Source organism: Cryptomeria japonica, chromosome 10, assembly GCF_030272615.1.
Source record: "Cryptomeria japonica chromosome 10, Sugi_1.0, whole genome shotgun sequence".
NCBI lineage: Eukaryota > Viridiplantae > Streptophyta > Pinopsida > Cupressales > Cupressaceae > Cryptomeria > Cryptomeria japonica.
Window position 1 is genome coordinate 367,854,886 of NC_081414.1, and position 19,946 is coordinate 367,874,831.

Consider the following 19,946-nt stretch of genomic DNA (forward strand, 5'->3'; position numbering starts at 1 on the left):
TCTTTGATTCACTGAATGCTCAAATAAATGCAGATGAATTCTCTGATCAAATCACATCATATAATAATTCTACATGAACTCATCATCAACACTTATAAATCTCAAGTCCAAAAAAACTTGCCAAAACAAATATAATAGTTTGTGTGTAAAAATCTTTGATTCACTCAATGTTCAAATAAATGCAGATGAATTCTCAATATTTCTACTTGAACTGCTAAAAAAACTCAAAACTTGCATGCTCGTTAAGTGAGATGGAGGTATGCAATTAAGTTCCTGGCTTTGTAGGAAATAATGGAAGAAGGCGTGGAATACGAGTAGGAGTAGCATCTTCATCATCAACACTTGTGATACTCTCCATTAGAGCTGCATGGCGTTTAGTAGCATGAGCTTCCTCTGCATGGCGTTTAGCAGCATGAGCTTCCTCAGCTGTGATACTCTGATTTTTGTCCATTAAAGCTGCAGCATGAATTTCATCAAGTGTGATACTCTGATTTTGAGATCCAGGAGGAGGAGGAGGAGGAGTTGCAGGCAGAACAATTGTAGCAGCATGAATTTCATCAAGTGTGATACTCTGATTTTGGGATGCAGGAGGTGTTACAGGCAGAACAATTGTAGTTTGCCCTCCTTGAGCTTCTGTGTCCAACGCTAATCTTTTCTTTCTCCTAGCTTTTTGATTTTGAAACCAGTAGTAGACATTCCTGGCTTCTATGTTCAGTTTTGCTGCAATTTTATCCATTTCTTCTCTGCTTGGATTTCTGATTCCCTTAACAGACCACTCATGCTCCAGTACTCTGCGTTGATCCCATGTGGGCCGCCATCTTCTGCTTTCTGTTGATTGTACTTCTTCACTGTTTGTGTTTGAATCTGAGCCTGAACCACCCTGCCATTGCAATAAAATGTCCAACAATATATTTCATCATAAGACTTAAACCAATACATCTTACAATGGCGAAGTTAGGAGAAATAAGAGCAATCATGGTGTAGGTTTACCCAGGGAAAAAAAGGTCAGACATTTTTTGGGTTCTGGTATATGGTTTATAGAGATTATCAAGATAATTGTTACACCAAGGATTATTACATTCATTATATATAAGGGATGTAAAAATGTATCAATAAAAATTAGAAGTGATATCTTTTTGCATAAAAATCTAGAAATAGTAAATAATCTTTTGTTATTTTTTCCATTTTTTTGTTTTTTGAGAAATTGATTAAAATATAATTGTTTTGATAAAGAATCTAAATTTATTAAAGATATGTATTTGCAAGTAGAAAAAAAGGTTGAGTGTAATGACCATGTTAACAAAAAAAAATTTAAATTTGACATCCATTTACATGTCAAAATATCAACATTTAATAATAAACATAATATTGTATTCATATACTTTTTATAATCCACAATGTTATTTATTGTGTTTAGCTTCTAGTGATGTAAACCTAGAAACATCACACTCAAACCTAAAAACAGCATTTCAAAACATCATGTACTGTGGAAATCTAAAAATTTGAAAATTTACTTCAAAAAATTTCAAAAATGTTGATGTGGTAAAATATAATTGTCTTGATAAAGAATCCAAATTTATTAAAGATATATATTTGCAAGTAGAAACAAAGGTTGAGTGTAATGACTATGTTAACAAAAAAAAAAATCAAATTTGACATCCATTTACATGTCAAAATATCAATATTTAATAATAAACATAATATTGTATTCATATAATTTTCATAATCCACAATGTTATTTATTGTGTTTAGCTTCTAGTGGTGTAAACCTAGAAACATCACACTTAAACCTAAAAACAGCATTCCAAAACATCATGTACTATGGAAATCTAAAAATTTGAAAATTTACCTCAAAAATTTTCGAAAATGTTGATGTCGAAGATGCCATATCTTGGAAAGCTTGCTTTTCCTTTTGAAAAATAAGATTTTGTTACAGAGCTTCAAACAGAATGAAATTTCTTGGAAAGATTTTCCTCTTGAAAAATAAGATTTTGTTACAGAGCTTCAACAGAATGAAATTTCTAAGAAACCGAATAACATAAACACGCTATAATGATTTGAACTTTTAAATATATTTATATAGAAAAAAATAAAAAACATCATAAGTAAATTCCAATAAATTAATTGGAAATCCCAAAGAATTGGCCATAAATCCCGTGAACTCAAAATTAAATTCTTAGATAATAAAAATTTAACATCAATAAAAATTAAAATCAAATTATTTTTCCAATTACATACTCCATGGGTCCAAAACAATCTCAATAAACATTTAAAAAATACTTGAGATATTATGTAAAAAATGATCAAACAATGAATCCACAAAATAATTAAGACCTATTTACAATGGATATAAGGTTCACACTTTTTAAAATTTATATGTATCTTACATGTATTGCAAATAGGTCTTGATTATTTGGTGGTTTCATTGTTTATTTGAGATTGTTTTGGATCCATTGGGGGTGTTTTTAGATATTATATGAATGTTTTTTTTTTGTTTTTTTTTAAGTTCATAGGGATTTATAATTAATTCATTGAGATTTATAATGAGTTTATTGAAATTATAATGAGTTCATTGGGATTTATAATTAATTCATAGGGATTTTTAATTAATTCATTGGAATTTATAATTAGCTTATTGAAATTTACAATTAAAATCTATGTATTTGAATAATTTTATTGTATTTTTGTTTTTTATTTTTTAGAGAGATATATTTAAAAATTCTATATCATAATAAAACATTATTTTCTACAATTTTTTAGAAAAAAAAATTATTATTTTTTAATTGAATTAAGATGAAAAGGTTATCTATTTGAAGCTCTCTAGTACAAGTTTATTATCTTTTTCAAAGGAAAATCTTTCCAAAATATAGCATCTTTCAATTCAATATTTTTGAAAAATCTAAAATAAAATTTTAATTTTTTATATATTTAAATAATATACCTTAGTATAGGAGTGTTTATTTTCAAAAAATTTAGAGATTCCTTTAATTTAAATTTCTTTTAGAAGAATTCCTTTGCATTTATAAAAATATATTTAAATTATGTAAGAATTGGCAAAACAATAAATTCACAAAACATCAAAATTTATTTTAAAAATTTACATGAATTTAGCATGTGAATGGGAAGTTATCAACCACTTAACTAATTGATCTTTTTTTAAGGGGCAAACGCTTTTGAAGAGGTGATCTCACAAATGAGGGACCTCATCTCCAATATAACAACACCACAACTTAACCATCACACCATGCAATATTCATCTCCAATATAACAACACCACAACTTAATCATCACACCATGCAATATTACACTTAACTAACTAATATATTTATCAATGTGCATACTAAGTTGTGTGTGTGTGTGTGTGTGTGTGTGTGTGTGATCCCCATTTTTAGCTATGGCGTAACCATGGGATAACTCCTACAAATTTTGTCCAAATTTGTAGCCCATGTGCTCTAAGCATGTAAATTGAGGTAAATTTTTGCTCCCATTTGCTTTCTTTTTGTCTTCATGAAAATTGCTCAATTTGAGTCAATTCAAAAAGTGACAAAATTCTCTTTATAACACTTAGTTTTTATTTATAAGTGCATTTTTGGGGTTTAACTCTGATTTTGCACTTGTTATTATGTATAAAGTACATATTGGGGTTATAAACCCAAAATACACATCTTAGGTGCATTTCAGAAATGCACATTAAATGTAGCATGAATCACATTTAAAGTCAAACATTTGTATTACAATTAGTTTATATTTTCTTTCATTTTTTTGTCTTTTTGCTTTCCATTTCTTTCATTCGAAGTCGTGTTGTTTCAACAATTTGTGCTTTGCTCTCCCCATACAGTTCAGAGGAAGATTAGACTATTTCGGAAACAATTTTTCTCTACATCACATTTTTTGGGTAAGTCTTTTTCCCTTCATCTTGTTGTCTTTTAAGTTTTTGACAATGTAAATCGTGCCCTTGTTTTAGTTTAGGGTTTTTGCATTAAGCATTTTTCTTAATCGATTGTATGTTACCCATGATGTTGTTCGAGTTTGTAAGTATGAACAACATCACTTTGTTTCTATTTCTAATGTCGGTTTAAGTGTTGTTTGGACTTACAAACCCAAACAACATTTATTTTTCATACTACATGTTCATGTCCATGTCTTTGTTTTTGAAGGATGTCCGACCATATATTACTTGGTGTAATTTGGGATCACAACCTCGAATTACACTGAGGTTCATTCCTTTGGTGTAAGTCGGGGTTGTGGTCCCAAATTACACTAAACCCCATGCTACTATTGAACTTCTTATCGATGTAATTCGAAGCCATGTCTCCAAACAACGCCTCCAAATTGAAGCACCACCAAATCGTGTCATTCAAAGTCATCACTCTAAACTACACCACTACATCAAGATATTGCTAACACCAAGAATCGGTGTAGTTCGGAGTTTAACTCCGAACCACACCGAGTCATAAAATCTTCCAATGTGTAGTTAAAGTTTTAGCTCCGAACAACACTGATTCTCCAAACCAAGTTACACCAATGTTTAGTTTGGGGTTGTAACCTTGAACCACACAACCACACCAAGAAATGTAAGGTGTGGTTCGGGTTTACAACCCCAAACTACACCATGTCTCTTTTCCCCTTATAATAAGTGTAATTTGGGTTTATAAACTCGAATTACATCATGTTTGTTTTTTAGTCCCAAGTGTAAATCAGTTTTATAAACTCAAATTACACATTTGCACATTGAGATACCAAAAAAGAGCTAAGTGTAAATTGGGTTTGTAAACCCAATTTATGCCATTGCATTTAAAATGTAAGATTGGGGTTTCTAAATCCAATTTTGTCATAAATAATACCCTCCAAGACAATTGTTTCAAAGTGAAGAATGTTTCTCATGGAGTTCCTTTTCAAGATGTGATGATAATTTTCTTCTAACTCTGGAAGACTTGTTCTACCCAATGTTGCAGTTCCAAATCTGTAACAAATAACAAAGTCATCTCTTGGCAAGAGAACCATGAAGTTCAAAAAGCAAGATCTACATCCTATTTTTCCACCTTCTCCAGTATCATCTAGCATTAACAACGTCAAAGATACTGAAATAGGTCATGTGGACTTAGGAAGAGTTTCTCAAAAGGGTTAAAGAGTTGCCTCAATACTATAAGATGGAGTTCACCATTAACAGTGGTATTCACTTGGTTTCAACTTTTCCTATGTCTGCACAAAATCCAGAGTTTGTGCTTACAGTGGCCAATCATTTTGATCCTATAAGTAGGAGTGTCAAATGTGCAGATGGTAAAAAGATCATTAGGTTGGATGAATATTTCCTCGACACTATCTTCAAATGTTTGAACATTGATAGATATACTAACATAGATATGCAAACAACTCAAGCATATTATGAGAAGCACTCAGACAAGTGTCAAAGAAATATGAATGATAATTTATTGAAGACTCCAAGACCCCCCATTACTAGATGGCCTAAGACCTTTCATCATAGTGAGTTCATTGAGGAAGTAAATGATTTGGTTACTATTCTCAGCAAAGTAAAGGATCTTCCAGTCTATGATGTATACCATGAGCAAATGTATCAACACATTCATGTCATTAGGTAGAACAAAGAAAATATATACTGCGGTGAATAAATAAGTGATGCACTATATGACTAGCTCATTAAGGTACCTATCACTCTGAAGTTTTATATGACTTCCTACTAGGTGTATGTTGCAACATCAATGAGACACTTTCAAAGTTTATCCATGGAGAGAGATAGAAAACAAGTTCCAATCCATGAGTACTACTCTCAGCTAGTTGTAAACAATAGCTTGTATCATTTCAAGAGAGTCAATGATGTTTTCTTCTATCATTACATGTGTATGTTTTACAAAGACCTTGAAAAGAAGAGAGTATTAGATGAAGCCTGGGATGTGGTCAATCAATATGGATGTATAGTCCTATAGTTTCCTACTTTCACTTACCTTAGGGTAGGATGTTTTGATAATCAAACCTTCATGCTTCCAATATATCCTTCTGATCAAATCATTCTCATAGAGCTAGCTTGATAGATGGTTGTGGTTCATGAACCATAATCAGGCTCTCACAAGCCTGGTTTCAAATTCACCTTGACCATCAGGAGGCATACTATTTCTTCTATCTACAAAGCCAAGAAAATGGATGAAGAAATGAAAATAATCACAATGAAATTATTTAAAGCCGTGAAATATTTTGATTATAAGGGAATGAAGAATAAGTTGAAGAAGAGATACACTCATGTGCATCGCATAGAGGATTTCTGGATAGATTGCAGAACTGAAGAAGATATCAAAATACTTGACTTTTGTCGGCTTACTATGGACCAAATTGAAAATCTTAATCTTGCATATATCCCTGAAGGAATGAAGGATGATGGAAATATTTTGGATGTAGTATATGTGGATAAAACGATTGCAGAGACACCATTGCCACTTTCAATGGTCCCAGAAGGAAGTGACTTCCATAAGAACCAGATTCCAAAGCATCCTCATAAACACCAATGTTAAAGGCTATCACAAAAGGGTATACAATTGAAGCCATTTAATACTGCGTCAGAGGATGATACAACTGGACCTATTGGCAAGAAATCAGAGCTTAGAACTAAGAATAGGTAGGATCCTACAGCTCTACAAAAGGCTCCAAAATACAAATTTACTATGAGAAAGAGTAAAAGAAAAGATCAAGGTGAGTATTCTACTCAAATTTTTCAATAAGAGAAAGAGTCAAAAGAAAGAGGATTAGAAGATGAATCTGTTGACGAGGAATAATATGAGGAAGAATAATTACTAGATGAGGAACAAAAAGAATATTATGATGATGAGAGATTGCTAGGAACTCATGAAGCTCCTCGACATGAGGATACACAAGGATCTACTCCTCAGGTTAAAAATCTTGTTCTAGCTATTGTACCACCACAGGTTTCTACTTCTGAGTTTGTACCTTTTGGTTCCACCATCTTATATACTCTAGCAGCAACTAGTGTAGTTGTCCATACTATTCCATCTTCTACCACCAGTGAGTCAGCCTTAGATACTCCACAAGACAACACTGAAAATGTGTTTTCTTCCTTCCCAAAATTGTTCGAAGTATCTACCACTATGCTTGATGTTTTTGATAAGTTCATGCCAGATACAACACATAATCCAAATGCTTCCACTACAAAGGTTTCACCTATTGGTGTGACTCTTATTCCACCTATTGTAACCACTGCCATATACGAACATGAAACTTCATTTTAGACAATGGTTGTATGGGCTGAAGACAATTCTTCCTTACCACCTTGGTTTCTCTAAACATCGCTAAGAGGAAGAAACAAGTCATCTCCCCAGATGACTTCGACTTCAACCAATTGGTTCTAGTAAATCCTAAGACTAAAAAGAAGGCTAAGACTCTTTCTCGAGTCAAGGTTGATAAGTCCAAGAACAAATATGTTCAGATCATTGTGCCCCCTCCAGACACGCGCATTGATAAAATTTAGCCTATAGATTATGTTATCAACAAGATTGAGCTAGAAAAACAAACTCATGAAGGTACTATAGAAGATGCCCAGTCAACTTTTGATACCCTTGTATTCAGATATAATGAAGAGAAGATCAAGAAAGACAAACTTAAGGCACAAGTGGAACAACTCACTATGACAAAAATAACAAAGTCTTTAGAGTTAATTGAGCCAGTAACTTTATCAGTTGATGAAAAAGTGAGTCACCTCATGGAGTAGGACAATTGGTGAATGGATGGATAGAATGCTAAGTCAGGGAACACATCTCCTAAGCTCTGGAATCACATTGATTAATAATCTGGAAAGTGTAAAGTTCGAAGTGGACAATGTTGGCCATTTGGTGGAATTGATTATGTGTTGCATTGATGTTTTGTCATTGATGCCAACACTAGTTGTTTGGATGCTTTACCGACACCCTTTTGGTCTCGGTAGGTTGAGTGTTTTTTGGTTGATTTGGATCTGGCATCATCCAGTAGGCTTCGGTATGATTTGGTGATGGAATTTGCTTGTTCACGATACTCATGCTCATATTCGATCAGTTGGTTTTGGTCTGGTATCCTGCTTGCCTAGAAGCTTAGTTTCTGGTCCCGGCAAGGGTTTCATCGATAGAGATTTTGATGAAGATATTTGATGAATTGCATAAGTGGTGTTGGTGCAGCTTCTGGTGGAGTTTCAGGATGTTGTTGGTGATCATGTTTGATACTTGGTGGATGGAGATCATTGTTGTAGCGTGTGGACCTATACTGAGTCCTAGTTGATCTAGATCATGGACCGGCTTTAATGTAATGTGTGGATTGGACCTCTCTATGTGTTTTTGGGATCTCGTATGTGTTGGATATTATTTGTTTGGTCTAAGGCTGACATGGTTTGTAATTATGTAATTGGTTTATTATTTGGCAGTCGACCCAATTGTTTATGGTCGAGGGTTTGTATATATAGATGTAAGATATCATTGTAGATCATCGTGGTTATGAAAAAGGTCATCATCAAGGAATGTAATGTGTGAATAATGTGATATCATTCAGGCAGAGGATTTGGTCAATCATTGGAGATCAAATTGGGTTTATGTAAGAGGATTTAGTCCTCCGGTATTGAGCTTAACTGGAATTGTACTTAGGCATAGGAGATGCTATCGTTTGCAGTTCAACACTTCTCAGGATTGTAGTTTGGATTTCTATGTAGTCAGTGAGGCTCCTTTTGTGATGACCAGTGCGCTCTAGGTTGTTGGCCTTCCTGCAAGTGCAAGCCCATCAATTGTAATGCACATACTTAGTACAAAAGTATTGTCTGACTATGGGTAGGCTTCCCACCGTGATTTTTCCATTTACCGAGTTTTCCACGTATAAATTTTGGTGTCATGTGGATGGTTTTTATTCTGTGATTATTGTTTATGCTTAATTAGTTTAACTGCTATTTCGGTATTAATTTTTTGGGTTTCGATATTAAAGTTTTAAATTGCTAATAGTTCTGATAATCTAAGACAACTGATTCACCCCCCCCCCCCTCTCAATTGTCTTCCGATTATTTGAATTGTCTAACAATTGGTATCAGATCTTTGGTCCTCTCTGCAGAAAGCTTAACCGCTTGAGGAAGATCCTATGGTGACTAACAGTTCAAGTTCATCCAGTTCTTCTGGAGCTGTCTTTCAGAGGGATATTCTGAGGCTTGATGGAGAAAATTACATAGTATAGAAGATTCAGATGGAGACTCTTCTGAGATGTCTTAGCAAGGAGATTTGGGAGATCACACAAAATGGTGCCAAACCTTATAATCTAGGATCTGGCAATCCTCTTCCGGAAAACCTGGACAAGGATCTTGAGAATGATTGTAGAGAAAGAGAAGCCCTCTTGTGTGCACTTTCTGATCAGCAAATAATGGGATTAACCGACAAATCATCTGGAAAGGCTATATGGGATAAGTTGGAGACTCTTAATGAAGGTGACCCTATAGTGAAGATTGCTAAACTTGATGGTTACCGGGTGAGATATGAAAACTTGAAGATGGAAGAAGACGAAAAGATTATTGCATTCATGGAAAGGGTAAATGAGATTTTTATGAGAATTCAATGTTGTGGTGGAACTCTGAGCAAAGATGAAATTGTTTCTAAAGTCCTGAGAGCCCTACCATCGGCTTACAAAATGAAGGATATTGCTATTAATGAGTTGAGAACAATGGCTAATACATTTGTCAACAGAGATACTTTGGTTGGGAAACTATCTGCTTTTGAGCTTGAAGAATTTGGATCTTCTGGAGCTGTGAAGTCTCAACCTTCTTTTCATGCATCTACATCTAGAACTGGTAAGCAAGACTGGAAAGCTTTGTATGCAAAGGAATTAGAAGATATGAAGAGAGAAGATGATGAGTTTGAGCAGCTTGAAGTTATTTGCTAGAAGAGTACCTAAAGGACCGGTAGGAAGTAAGTATGAAGGAAAATAACCTTTTAAATGTTTTGCATGTAATAAGATTGGTCATTTTTCATCTAGATGTCTTGAAAGGAATTCAAGATTTGAAGAAAGAGCTAGAAGATCATTTAAGCCTAACCTTGGATATCATAACAAGTACAAGTAAAAGAATAATAGAGACAAATCATGATACATAGCGGATGAGGAAGGAATTACTGATTCTAATGATGAACCAGTAGAAGACTCTGCTAGTGATTCCGACAATGGGAAGGATCTTCTACCACCAGTGAATCAGCCTTAGATACTCCACAAGACAACATTGAAAATGTGTTTTCTTCCTTCCCAAACTTGTTCGAAGTATCTACCACTATGCTTGATGTTTTTGATAAGTTCATGTCAAATACAACACATAATCCAAATGCTTTCACTACAAAGGTTTCACCTATTGTTGTGACTCACATTACACCTATTGTAGCCACTACCATATAGGGACACGAAACTCCATTTCAGACAATGGTTGTAGGGGTGAGAGATGATTCTTCCTTACCACCTTGGTTTCTCTAAACATCGCTAAGAGGAAGAAACAAGTCATCTCCCCAAATTACTTCGACTTCAGCCAATTGGTTCTAGTAAAGCCTAAGACTACAAAGAAGGCTAAGACTCTTTCTCGGGTCAAGGTGGATAAGTCCAAGAACAAGTATGTTGAGATCGTTGTGCCCCCTCCAGACACAGGCATTGATAAAATTTAGCCTACAAATTATGTTATCAACAAGATTAAGCTAGAAAAACAAACTCATGAAGGTACTATAGAAGATGCTTAGTCAACTTTTGATACCCTTGTAGTCAGATATAACGAAGAGAAGATCAAGAAAGACAAACTTAAGGCACAAGTGGAACAACTCACTATGACAAAAATAACAAAGTATTTAGAGTTAATTGAGCCAGTAACTATATCAGTTGATGAACAAGTGATAAAGAAAGATCAACAAGTCACCTCATGGAGTAGGGAAGTTGGTGAATGGATGGATAGAATGCTAAGTCAGGGAACATATCTCCTAAGCTTTGCAATCACATTGATTAATAATCTAGAAAGTGTAAAGTTCGAAGTGGACAAAACACTAGATTTTTTTTTACATGACTTAGAAACACAAGAAAAGAACTCTGATGCTTGGTTGAAGCTAGAAGGCTTTGATTTACAAATTTTGGCTGACAATGGAGTGCTTCCCACCCACGACATGCACATTGAGCAACAGGAGGTGCTAGAACATCAGATGAATACCCTAGAGCTACTGATCAAAGACATGCAAAAGGCATAGGAGTGTGTACATAAGAAGAAGGAAATTGTAGGGAAAACATTAGAGTTTCCATGCACACTAGTAGATGAAAATCAAGGGATTCTTCATGTAGATGCAATCATCAAGGAATTAAATTTACTTGTAAGTGCAAAAGTTGATAAGGAGGATTTTTCCATATCCTCAATTGATAAACTAGTAGATCTACAAGTTATTCTAGATAACTTAGGATGTCTCCTGAAGAAACACGAGAAATGTTATATTGGTTTGGGATATTCTATTACATGCTTTAAGGTAATTAGCCATACTCAAGGTCCTAATGAGTCCTAGATGAATATTGCTCTACAAAAATTTGAAGAATTCCTTAAACAAGACCAAAATAAACATGAAGTGTCATAGGACACTAAGTTAATTTATGTATGCTTTATAGTTTAAGTGAATTTTTATAGTTAACAATCGACACTTCAAGTGTCATTTTGTATTTACATTTTTGCATGGAGGATTGCACAATTCCTAAGTCAAATAAGACTTTTCTTTTGAAAAAGTCATATTTAGTTGTACTTTTTCCAGATTTTCTCATAGGCCCTCACCTATATATATGAGGGTGCTCATTGTAAATAGGTATCTTTTAGCATTGCAACAAAACTTTTCCGAATTATGTAGCATCTTGAGACTTTGTGCTTATTTTGTGAAACATCTCTTCAAGTGAATAAAAGAGCAGTTTTGCCTTCAAACTTTATGTTGAAGCATTATTTCATATGGGTGTAGTGTTCTTATGTCAATGCAGTTATATGACCTTGAATTTATTTGAATTAAGTAGTCATTGTTACAAGTTTTAAAAGAGATTTGAATTTGATATCTTCAAATCTTTAAGCTACAATATCAAGTTTGGAAATTAGAAGTCAAAGTCAAGAGATAGGAAATTCTAATACAAATTTTCTCTCTTGTATGTTTTAGGTGATATTATATCTGAAAGTCTTTGTGGTTCGGTAAATTATTAGCTTTGTTATTAGAATTAGATAATATGTTGTGGAAGTCTTTGTGCTACACGAGTTCCTAGATTGTATAAACTACATTGGTACATTGTTAGGTTGTTCTTTAGCTCAACTTAACTCTTTATCAGTTATTATTGCTCATGCTAGTGTCTTGAGAGTTTTTAGTATTTAGAGAAGTAGAACCCATAGGGGCTTCACTGGCTAGGCAATATTATATCATGTGCCTTCATATTGGGGGGTTTCATAGCCCAAAAATGAGGGTACAATATATTGCCTATCGGTGAAAATAGGGTTTTTTTTAATTTGAGCTATGAAAAACTGCAATATTTGGCGAAAATAGGGGGGTTATAATTCAGCCTATGTATTGGGAGAGGGTAACAAAAAAGGAGTTTAGAGCAATATTTTTTTTAAATAGAGGGATTCTTTAGTATGCCATGAACACACGTGCTATAATCCAGGTTCACTAAGTGAAGCCCCATGTGGTAGAACCCTTTATTCTGAAGAAAGAGAATAAGGAAACATTCATTCTCTAAAAAGAGAATTGAATGATTGTAACACCCTTGGAAAGAATATATTGTTGATTTTAAAGTAGATACTAGTTCCCTAATTGGAAAGGCAGTAAGAAGGTAACCTCTCCTTTGTGAGGAGAGATTCAATCTCACATAATGTGGCTGAAACTCACATTGTGTAAACCTTTCCCGTTTACAAAACAATTAACCAATAATGTGTGTGAAATAAAATGATTTTTAGAAGATTATATAGAAATACTTTTTAAAATAATTTTAATTGAGAATAGAAACAATTAAATTATTATATTAAAATTTGATAAAACAATAAAATAATTAAAATAAAAAATAAGATGTCTTTATGACATATATAAGATTTATATATTTTTAATTTAAATAAATTTAACATTTAGAAATAAATGAAAAACTATTTAAACAAAGGATATTCTTTTTTTATATATTTTTATAAATAATAAGTTTATTTGTTCATTCATTTTCTATATATTATTCAATAATTAAAAAATAAAGTTGAAGGATATATATATAGGTTCACTTAGATTAAATGAATTTGTATATTTATAGAGGAGATTATTTGTTATTCCAGTGATATTCTAATTATTATTATTTTTAATAATTAATAAGTTACCTTGGCGATTTGAGCTAAAAGCCTTAAATCCCTAAGGTCTCATAATCTCCCAAGTGTCAAGGGTGTCAAACTTGGGGAGATCATTATAAACTTCTCTTTAGATTGGGCAACTGAGAACCAATTGCTAAAGTGAGTAAGACATCAACTTCTAGCTTTGAAAAAACAATAAGAATTTTTCTAAGGTGTTGAATTATTGATTGAAAGATTGAAGGCTTTCTTACAACAAACTATACGCACTCCACAATGTATCTCAATACTACTGTCACAATATACCTATGTGCCATTTTAGACATGTAAAGCTTACAATCCTATTAAATAGATAATTTCCATATATTTGTCAATCGATGTATTTTATATAATCCATTCTAGTTGTTACAAATATTCAAACATGGTAGTAGAACACACAAACTAATAAAACTGAAAAATATGTTTAAGTTGATTGATTATGAGTGTGTTGAGGACGGTGGGGAGAGAAAAATAGTAACAAATTGGTGTCTTTATCCAACTGGACAACAAAGTCTCTACTTGTAATCAAATAGGAAACAATATTAAACAAGGTAATGCATTAAGCAATACACTAGAAAAGACTGAATCTTTCAAAATGCACAAGCTGGGCTCTACCTATTCATTCAAGAAAATCATAGATAGTTGTAAGACATTAAGTTGGTCTACTTAGTAATCTATTAATATACTCCTACATTCATTTTATTATGTTGAGAAGATACCTTGCAAAAGATTTACAATATTTTACAAACATTTGATTGAAAACTAAAAAATATACATCTATAAATGAAAATTGTACATATGAAAACATTCAACTAAGGTTGACTCTACCTCTAATTACTCTGTCTTCAATGTTTATGGAATATTGACCACTACAAGATTGGAAAAAACCTAAATAATTACAATGTAAAAAATGTTATACCCATAGCTAGAATTGTGAACACAAACACTTTTGGAGGTATGCAAACACTCTCTTTTGGTGGCTCCACAAATGTTTCTCTCTCCTATAGAAATTTTTATCCTCTCTCTCAAACAATGAAAATTTTCAAGCAACAAAATCACAACAAATCGGTCCTAGAGATTGTTAGAGGGGTACATCATATACAAACCTTAACTACCTTTAGTCTGCAAATGCCCAGATGACACATGTCCATTCAAATTCAATATGATCATTAGGAGGCATGAACAAACATCAATTTGGCTAGCTCCACACCTCAACATTAATGAGAATCATTTGAGTGTAGAAAGCCATATAATTCACCCAAGAAATCCATTATAAATCATGCTTAGGAAGGGGCTATATTGACACAAGAAGCTTGTAAATAATTAATACATTTTTTTTCCTTTATTCTCATATTAAACGGCATTTAAAATCATCCTTGAAGCACCTATAAATTTTATTATATATGAATGGTGCCTCATAATGAGTAGGTGGAAAAAATCATGCCAATTTTGGTATATGGACACTTACTCAATCCTTTGATGAACTTTACAGATCACGTTGTCCCTTGTGCTAGGAGATAAATTATTAAAAATATTCACAAGCTTAAAATAATACAAATTTGTTGGCCATCAACCTTTAGGACTGCCATGTAACTCTTATCAACTTTGCAATGAAGAATGAGAAACAACAATGCACCCTCCTTCATCGAGCCTTGAACCTTTAGCCTGAGCCATACCACTTACCAAAGAAGCATGTAGGAAGAGGAAGGGTTGAAAGCCCGATGACCACTAGAGTCAGCAAGTTTTCAGAAGCGAGAAAGGAGATGTCAAGGGTCAAGGTGGAACCTTGAACTAGAGCAATAGTTTTGGCCTCCAAAAGTTTTGACTTCATCGAACTTAAGCATCTTTTCATAAAAAGTTCACTAAAATGAAATTGGGAGTACACATTATCCCTTCTTCAAGATGGACCTAAAACAACACATGTTCCTTGGTCAAAATGGCTCTACTAGTGGTTCAAACTCGATTGGATCAAGAATCCTAGGATCTTGTACATATTTTTCAAGGTAATAGTCATCTCACCTATTTGGATATGAAATGTCAAGGTGTCTGCATCCCACCTCTCCATCAATGTCATCAATATGGTAGGTGGAATTGCATCTGTGGCATCACATATATCCACTAAAGACTGACTTGATGTAGAAGTGCATGCATGATCATTGTGACTTGGTATATGAAGCTCCTAAGAAGTGACACCATAACTCTTCCCTTCTAATCTCGAAGAGTTGGAAACTCTTGCAAAAATGAACATCATCTCACAAAAAATCTACCTCTATCTACTCTATTAGGAAAATCTATAAATTTTATTATTTCTTCAGTATATTTTTGTTTTAACTTTTCTAGATGTCAATGCGCCAAAAGGATGCTAGTGCTCCCTCTCAACACTAGCATACTAGAGGGACACTAGCACATTTTTAGGATGACAATGTGTGGTTTGGACATCTATGAGGTGCTAAGACACCAATGCACTCACTAGATGCCAACATGTGTAGTTTATTCTTTCCTAGAATTGATCTATCAAACAAAATTGCAGAATTCAATTTTTTTTTTGTGCATCATAAATTGCATCTCTGCTCTCTACAGAATCCTTGAGCTCCTCAATTTGTGGCAACTAGAAGTCATGCTTGTGAGGGATTTTTTTATATGATTCCTTAGTGCTCTCAACAAAAATCCTCTTCGTGAATTTTGAAAATGAGCTATGAGGCGCCCATTTTGGACTATATAGTCAACTTTTCACTCCTTTTTTATGGAAAACTTGGCTTGGAATATCCTACCTTCCTGTTCTCACCCTCCTAGTTAGAGGCAAAAACACAAGAGGGGTATATTCACCTCTTCTTTATTAGACCCTTCTTCCAACTTATTGAACTTTCTTAACTATTCTTCTCACCAGCAAAAATGTTGAGAAACCCCCCTCGAAAATAGTGTAAAGTGTTGCCAAACTTCATTTTTTCGTAAAAACATTTAATTTTATTAGCAATTTTTTCATTTTTTTCGTAGAAACGTAATATAAATTCGGTTAGCAAATTTCTTGAAATCGGTGAATATAAAGAGAAAATCTTGAGAAATATTTATCTTTCTTTTAAAATATAAAATAATTTTCAACAAATCAAACATTTGATATAAACTTGAAAAATAATTTTTCAGGTAAATTATTTAAATATACAAAACTATAAAGTTTAACTTGGTGAATTATGCTTCGATATAAAACAAATAAAATAATTTTAGTGGCGAATTATAAAAATATACAAAACTTTGAACTATAAAGTTTTACTTGGTGAATTATTCTTTGATATAAAACCACACAGACGACATTAAGCAATCTAAGAGAATGAGATGTCCTTCCTCTACAACAACTTCAACCAAGAATTTGTCAATCCACAACATGTCATTGATAAACTCAATAACAAGTAGTCTCAAACTAAAGTGTTTGTCAAATGCAATTGCAAACAAGAAAATTGGAAGCTCTAGCTAATTTTACATGAATTGACAAAGGAAATCTTGAGAATTTAAAGTCGAAATGCATTAAGCTCACACAAGCATAATCTACAAGAAAATATTTTCTTGCATTAATTCAGTTGCTTGGATTTCGTAAATTGGTACAAAATTTGACAGAAGTATATTAAATTCAAATTGTTTGAGGCTTTAAGGTTGATTAAATTGTAGTAAGCCAGCAATGAGGACCTGTAATTTGTACAAGTTTCTATAAATGAAATTAGATAGACCAGAGTGATTGACATGAGAATTAATTAATTGAGACAACTGTCATGTTTTTATTGCATAGTGCATTGATTTCATATTGTGATTTTATGGAAGCACTACCAACTCAAAGTACTAGTAGCGATGCTACAAAATTTGTAAATTCAATGTTCATCACCTTTTGCTTCATAGAGTAATAAATTTGAATGGACACTTAGGCTCTTAGCATAGCCAAATTTGTAAACATTTTATTTTTTATTTTTATTATATATTTAGAAGTGTCGAATGTTTACATCCCAATAATGACTATACAAATCAAAAAATTGAAACCATGTATCAGCAGTGAGGTATGAGACCCATCAACTACAACCCTATTTAAACCCAAATATCAACATTAAGGCACAAATTAGGAATCAAAAAAGTCTCATCATTTTTAACTCCACCCACCCTTCCCCACCTCTTGGATATACAAAATTTACAAAAAATTACAGTCTTTCGTAAAGTTGGCATTGAACCTACTCATTTTGTAACATAGTAAAAAAAAATGTTGATACCACCATGTGGATCCCACTCACATCATAATAGAAGTGACCACTTGACACTATCCTTTGTTGGATGACACCCTTGAAGCAGTCACAACCTCTTATTTCCCTTTGTCCAAAGACTCCCTAGTTGTCACATCTAACCTCTTCTTCTTGGAATTCTTCGACCCCTTTGGATGTCCTCATTTCCGCCTCATCTCCGCCCTCTTTCGACCCTTTTTTTGCAACTCAGGCTCCACCTCCCTTCAGTAGGCTCTAGCTTCCTTGGCTCTAAGGAAGTATTTGATTCCACTTAGCCCAACTTAGGCCATGACTCGATGCAGTGTTCCTTGTTCTCATCTACACCCCAAAGGAAGAATGGCCTCAAGGGAGGGATGAACTCACTCACATGAAGCCAATCACCACCAGGGGAAACATTGCCCTCCCCAACCTAGAAAAAGCGATAATGAACGCCAAACCCAACACCACTCTTCCCACACACATTGGTTCATCAGCCAATGGACCTCTTCCTTGGTACCTAATTCAAGACACCAAGAAGGGAACTTGGAGGAGATATTTGCATTCATCTGGTACCTATGCACAACATTTAGAAACTCTTTGCCTAAAACATTCATCACCTTATGAAAGAATTCAAGATCTACAAACTTGAAGACATGTTTGAAGCATTCTTTAGAAGCCTTTCCCAAAAAGCCACCATTGACTTAAACGTTTGCAGGGAAAAGTTTGCTTGCATCTTTGACACCCCCACACCATGTAACAAACACCAACAAGAAAGATGGAGCAAGAAATACCTTCGTACACCCCAACTAAATTTATTAATGTTGGCTTAGAAATGAGTGAGGAAAAATAAGACAACCCATTTAACCTTGCATCCCATAATATGACAAGGATGACATACTAAATGCAAATATTAAGTCTCTACAAATAGGCCAATAATTATATTTTTTAATATTTAAATGATAATGAACATTAAATTCTTATTCCTCTCATTTTTCTACTTTTATGTCAATTAATATTAATATGGGCAGCTTGGTAGGCAGATGTTTGGCGACACTGGGGTCCCTTGGTGGAAACATGTTTAGCACAATTTTTCGAGGCCCAAGTGCAACTTCTTCATGTAGCTGGTGGTTCAAAATCAATGTCTTACTTGGGACAATTTGTGCAAGCATGGGTTTCAAAGCCCCTCGATGTGTGTGTTGTGTCGTAATAGTGAGGAGAATGTTTCTCATCTATTTTTTGAATGTTCTTTCTTTAGGGAGATTTGGCACTTTTGGCGGGGTGTGTGGAACAAGGGATGTTGGCATGCCTCTTCTTTGGCTAAGTTTTTTTATCATTGGGGCAAGGCCCCTGTTATGACCTCATTTATTCAAGTTGCTTGGGTCTTGGCCCCTCCTTTATTATTTGGAATATCTGGTTGGAGAGGAATCGTAGGATTTTTCAAGATGTGGTGTTGGTGTCTCCTCACTTGTGGTGGAAAATTCTTCATTCTTTGGGAGAAACTGTTTCGAAAAAATGTGATTTGATGGAAACAATGTATCCTTGATATGTTGTTTGTTGCAATTGTCTTCATCTTCCTCCTTAGCAACTTGGACATATCATGAGAAATAGATGTAGACATCCTCTTTGGAAGATTAATAGGGAGGGGTTTTGGTCTCCTCCTCCTCCTCAAGGAAATTGGAAACTCAACACGAATAGTTCTTCTCGAAGAAACCCTAGTCATGTTGGTATTGGTGTAGTTGGTCGAGATAGTTCTGAGACTATTTAGTTTATCTTTTATTTTATAAGGGTCTTCATACTAACAATTTGATGGAGACTCTTGCCATTTTATATGTTGTGGAGCGTGGCTGTCAGCTTGGGTGGAGAAGGATCATTTGTGACTCTAATTCCCAAGTGGTGGTGAATTTGTTGAATAGGTGAACTTTAGAAGGTGTTAGTTGGCATTTAGCTTTGGTTGTTATACAAATTCTTAATTTGTGTGATTCTTTGGATTCTATTACTTTCAATCATATTCCTAGAGAATGAAACAGAGTAGCGGATTGTTTGGGCAAATGGGCCTCTGATCATATGCAAAATTGGAACATTGTGGATAGGGGTTAATTACCTCTAGGTTTGTCTCAAAAGTTGGACCACTTAGTGGAGCTTGACAGGGCTGTGTAATGCCCTTGCTTTGTAATTCTTCTGGTTTGAATAAATATTTACCCCTCTTTTACTTTAACTTAATATTGATATTAATGTTAAGGTAATAATTTGATTTTTTAAATTTTGTATTGATCAAGCTAAACAAATTACAATAAAATAATAAGTATCCTAAGAGAGGACTACATAGAAGAAAGGAAAAATAATAAGCA

General features: G+C 33.8%; 1 protein-coding gene across 1 annotated transcript; it reads right to left on the reverse strand.

Annotated features, from left to right (window-relative positions):
- Positions 1-265: 265 nt before the first annotated feature.
- On the reverse strand, positions 266-4,367 carry LOC131079947 (protein WUSCHEL-like). The gene is made up of 2 exons (XM_059212496.1): positions 4,260-4,367; positions 266-880 (listed from the first exon to the last, which is right to left on the reverse strand). Exons 1-2 carry the CDS (start codon positions 4,365-4,367, stop codon positions 266-268), a joined length of 723 nt encoding a protein of 240 aa, XP_059068479.1.
- Between the last annotated feature and the right edge of the window lie 15,579 nt (positions 4,368-19,946).

What these genes read in the sequence shown, in the direction of transcription:
- LOC131079947 (XM_059212496.1), bottom strand. Translation starts at nt 4,367, where the DNA reads ATGACTTTGAATGACACGATTTGGTGGTGCTTCAATTTGGAGGCGTTG. An exon ending in ATAGTAGCATGGGGTTTAGT is followed by an intron (nt 881 to 4,259) that starts GTAATTTGGGAC and finishes TTGCAATGGCAG; the next exon opens with GGTGGTTCAGGCTCAGATTC.